At 40.0% G+C, this 4,732-nt stretch overlaps 1 protein-coding gene across 1 annotated transcript; it reads left to right on the top strand.

Moving 5' to 3' along the window:
• The first annotated feature begins 330 nt into the window (after positions 1-330).
• On the top strand, positions 331-4,507 carry TM2D3 (TM2 domain containing 3). Its single transcript, XM_010283076.1, has 5 exons — positions 331-430; positions 1,292-1,449; positions 2,021-2,195; positions 2,788-2,863; positions 4,155-4,507. The coding sequence occupies exons 1-5, from the start codon at positions 343-345 to the stop codon at positions 4,318-4,320; spliced, it is 663 nt and encodes a 220-aa protein (XP_010281378.1). The 5' UTR covers positions 331-342; the 3' UTR covers positions 4,321-4,507.
• The last annotated feature ends 225 nt before the right edge of the window (positions 4,508-4,732 follow it).

Below are 4,732 nucleotides of genomic sequence, written 5' to 3'. Positions count from 1 at the left end.
GGGCGAAAGGCTCCTGCTCAGTAGCAAATGCTGCGGAAAATCCGCTTGCTGAGCGGCGCGTTTTAATTCCCGTCAAAAATCAAAAAATGAGACGGAATTGAAACAAACATGGTTCCTTGTCCAAAAGGAACGATTCAATTCTAATGATCACTTCAATGTCAAACGTAAACATCCTGCTATTTAAACAACCATCAAAGAGGTTTTTATAATTTTTTTAATTCTCATTGCGCTTTCCATTTGTAACTTCATGTCAGCGTGCTGAAATCAAACTGCTTCTGAAGATGAATTTTATTCTAGAAATGTCCCTGTCTCCATTTTTGTTTCCTTGCAGCAGGATCTTTGATGACCACAAAGCATTCGCAGCCACAGTCTACATTTGCAAAAAGTCTAACTTCAACGAGTACAAATGCTCCTTATTTTAAAGCAGCAGGTACAAAAAAAAACCTTGGGGGTTTTTTTGGTTTTCTTCTGTGGGCCTTTTTCCTCAGTGTCTTGAGTTTAATAGTAAAGTTCTTGGATTATGTCTTAGAAACCTGTACGTGCTTCCACAGTGGTACAAGATGTTACAGTATAGCACATGGTGAATTTCTCTTCAATGACCTTAACGATTAGTTTGGCTTATATAATTAGAAAATTCGTCCATATGAGATCTCACGGCTAGAAAACGACCAGTTAAAGCTGCTGTTGTTGTTCAGGTGCTTTATACCCTCTCAGGATGGTGGAAGTTCTTGAAAGACTCCAGCATTCTGTAAGGACTTGTTACTGTTCCCTATCCAACATAAATACGGATTTTGTAGCTCGGTAAGGGGTGCGTCAGGATTGGCCGAAACCCGGTTCGTGCCAGTCATTTGAGAGGTGAATCTGAACACATACAAGCAGCAAATGGCTGAGCTTGCTGCAAACTTAATTAGACCTGACCTAAAAGTCTGTTAACACAAGTCAGCCTGCTTCTATACCTGAACTGGTTACTTCTGCTGAGAAATGCTGGCGGAGGCGGCACTAGTCCAGGCCTCGCTCTGTTCTGGTGCGGGCCTGAGTCGCGGTGCTGTGCCGTCGTGTACAGAACTTCTGCGAGGTCCTTGCGAGGCACCCTGACGCAGTGGCTCCCGCAACACAGACTTGTGATGGCCTTCACTGTGTTCCAAGGAAAGCCCTTTGTACGGTGCCAGTGCATGTGCATGTGTATATATATGAATATAGAAGAAAACATACCTGTGTATATATATACTTTAGACTATATAGCTTTTTAAAATGTGCTTTCTTAATTTTATTCACGTATTTCACCTTTCAGAAAGTACAGAAATTCCATCTTATGTGACTAAATGTCCTAGCAACGGGCTTTGCAGTAGATTGCCACCAGACTGTATGACATGTAACACAAACTATTCCTGTATATATGGGAAGCCGGCCACTTTTGATTGCAAAGTCAAGCCACATGTTCATTGTGTTGTAAGTAACCTGTTACTTTTAAACCCAAATTTAAGTCATTTAATTAAACTGTGGCATCCTGTCATAAAATATAGTAAAAAAAAAAAAAAAAAAAGATTTCCAGGGTCTTATCTAGGCAGGAGTGCAGATCTGCGATACATTTCATCTGATGCAGCTGCAGGCCGTTGCTCTGGAGGCAGACCTGCCCTTCTCTGCCTTGCCTTTCTTCCTGCGGATCTTTTTGTTACTCAGCCACGCGATGGAGTTAAATCAATTTGTTGACTGATCAAAATGGAACCCTTTTGAGAGTGGGAGGCTAAATATCTGTCAGAGGTACAAACTGATCTTGCAGGTGAGACTGAAGGAGTCCTCCTTTTGGCAGGAGGAAGCAGTAACCTTAAACTGCGCTTTAATAATTCTGCCCATTTTCTAATGTTGATTCTTCTATTGGACTTGACTACATAGAGGTAGCGAAGAGGGTGATTGTTATTTTGCCCAACATGTCTATCCGTGAAATGTAATCTGATCTTGTACACTGTGTGTGTTGGGGTTTTTTTATTATTAGTAAAGTGATAATGCTGTCCTTTTATAGGATGAGAATAACCATGAGCAGGAGAACTTTACAATTAACATGACCTGCCAGTTTTGCTGGCAGCTTGCAACAACTGATTATGTTTGTACCAATTCTACAAACTGCATGACGGTTTCTTGTCCGCGACAACGATATAATGCCACTTGTACGGTACGGGATCATATTCATTGTCTAGGTAAGGGGGGCTAAAACAGATTCTGTAAAGAAGCTTTTTTTTCTAAAGAATTTCCTAACATTTTTTGTGATGGGTCAGTACAAGGGTTGTTTATGTCCATTGCAGTAACAGCCTGTACCTTGATTAATTTATGGACTTTTTTGATAGTTACATTTTAATTTGTAAGCATAATAGTGACATCTAACTGTAAACATTGGCTTTTATTACTGTTGTGTGCCTTCACACGAGAGGAGATAGTTCTATTGTATTCTTGTCAACTTCTGTGAATTAAACTAAGTAGGACACCACTAAGAGAATCAATATCAAATGTCTGAGTAGGATAATCAAAGAAATTCATGCTGGTTTCACCCAGCAGGTTGAATTCTCCCCCTGTTTGTTCGGTGACCTTGCATGTTTTCTGGTGCGGGACGAAGATTGATAGAACAGAGGACTGTAAAGTATATATGGGCTTTTGTGTTGACAGTGTTTGTTTCAATTACTGTCAGCCCTTTTAGACTCTTGTTAGAGAAATACACTATCTTCTTGCTTGGCGTTTTCTTACTCATTATGCGATCTTTGGTACATGAAGGTTTGAATGTTTTCTAATGTTTAGGTAATCGCGTCTTTCCTAAGATGCTCTACTGCAACTGGACTGGAGGTTATAAGTGGTCTACTGCCTTGGCGCTAAGGTACACAAGAACTACTGGATAACATCAAGCTAAAATAGAGAATATTACTAGAAATAGATTAATTGTCTGTAAAATCCTCGGTTGGTGTGTTTTTCTGCTTGGTACTTTTTAACGGTGAACTGAGTAAGCAATATGTCATGTAATCTAGCTTAGAATTTGGAGGCGTAGGATGCCTGGAGATTTCATACGCAGTGTTACTAGCGGTCTCAGTAAATAGAGCTTGAGAGAAAACATTTACCCCGTTTTTGTGTTGAATGTACTTTCTTCAGAGTAAATGCCAATGATTCTTAGGCTTCACAAAGTGATCCATTTCCCGAGTAGAGAGGACATGCGTGCTTTTATTCTGTGTGTTCTCAAGTGAGGTACAAATGCTCAAAAAAAATCTGCAGATTCATGGGGTTTTTTTCTCCCAGTTTTTTGTAAGTTTTAAACACTTACGGCTTAAAATTGTCCAAATTACTTTTCGGCATCTGCAATGAACGCAGCTATTTCTGAGGTCGACGGATGTCACTGAGCTGGCTGTAGTTGGTATACATTTGTTAGGGCTTTCTTCCCCACTGTAACAGCTAGAAATGCCTCAAGGCTGAGTTTCTTGCATTTTAAATTATTAGGGAAGAGACTGGTGTGGCAATATTGAAATAGAAACTCTTTAGGTTATTTTTGGACTATTAAGCCATTTCAGCACCACAAGAGCGATTTGAAAGTAACTGAAGTTCTTTTGGTGGTAAGACCTTTTTAATTACATTTTAATATTTCTAAAGTGATTAATATGATGAAGTAGGTAGTAAGACTTTCTGTTCCTGAAGCCAGAGATACAATAAGGCTCTGATTAAGACAGGGATCTAGAACGCTTCCCTTTATAGCAAGAGTTGGTCTCTTTGCCACCCGCTGGAGAAACTTACTGCTGCCTGACTGCTGCGCGGGGCCGAGGAGAGCGTTTGGGTCTGTTTCTGTAGCTTGTTTGTTGGGGTCTTTTTAGCTTCTGCTAGCTTAGAAAGTCGACACATGTTTCTAAATTTGAGAGTTTTAGTTTTGTTGCTTGTCATGAATGAAAAACTGTCAAGCCTCTGTATAGTCTTAATTAGCTAAGAAACAGTGCTATTTCATCAAAAGCTTTCTCATCTAATATCCCGGTCAGCTCTTTTGTACAAAAAATGTATAGTTTCTTGAGTGATGTAGAACAAAACTATCATCAGCTTGTAGGTATGTATGTCAGAAAGACGTGTGTACAGATTCCCAAACTGAGTTAATCCAAAAATAATAATAACGCACCATGTTTTTATTCTTACAGCATCACCCTTGGTGGATTCGGTGCCGATCGTTTCTATCTGGGCCAGTGGCGGGAAGGTCTGGGAAAACTCTTCAGCTTTGGTGGACTTGGAATATGGACACTAATTGATGTGCTGCTGATAGGTGTTGGCTATGTGGGACCTGCAGATGGTTCCCTTTATATTTAAATGTGGGTGCAACATGTTTCAGAGGGGAGTGACTGCTTGGAAGGGGCTCTAAATAAAAGAATGTAGAGATTTGAGCCGTTAAGGTAGAATGAAGAACAGCTGTTCTTGCTATGGGCATACATTTTAATGTACAGTATCTGTACTTAGTTTGCCTTTAACTAAGGTAAAATAAAAGAGTGGATCACTGCGTAAGCTGAAATTCCTTTTCCTTCTTCAATGGACAGGCTATTTTTCTAGGGGGGGGAAGTTGAAGAGCTCACCAAATTCTGCACTGTGCTTGAACTTGGATGATCTGTCAGGCACCAAAGGAGACGCAAACTAACTTGAATATGGAGTTGTTAATTAGTACGCTTGAATTTAACTTGAAAGCTAACTTCCCTACATGTGTCAGTGAGGTATTTTTTTTCCTTCA

The sequence above is a fragment of the Phaethon lepturus genome, unplaced genomic scaffold, assembly GCF_000687285.1.
Source record: "Phaethon lepturus isolate BGI_N335 unplaced genomic scaffold, ASM68728v1 scaffold51172, whole genome shotgun sequence".
Lineage (NCBI taxonomy): Eukaryota > Metazoa > Chordata > Aves > Phaethontiformes > Phaethontidae > Phaethon > Phaethon lepturus.
The sequence above is the reverse complement of the archived record's forward strand: the minus strand, read 5'-3'. Positions and strand labels throughout refer to the sequence as shown.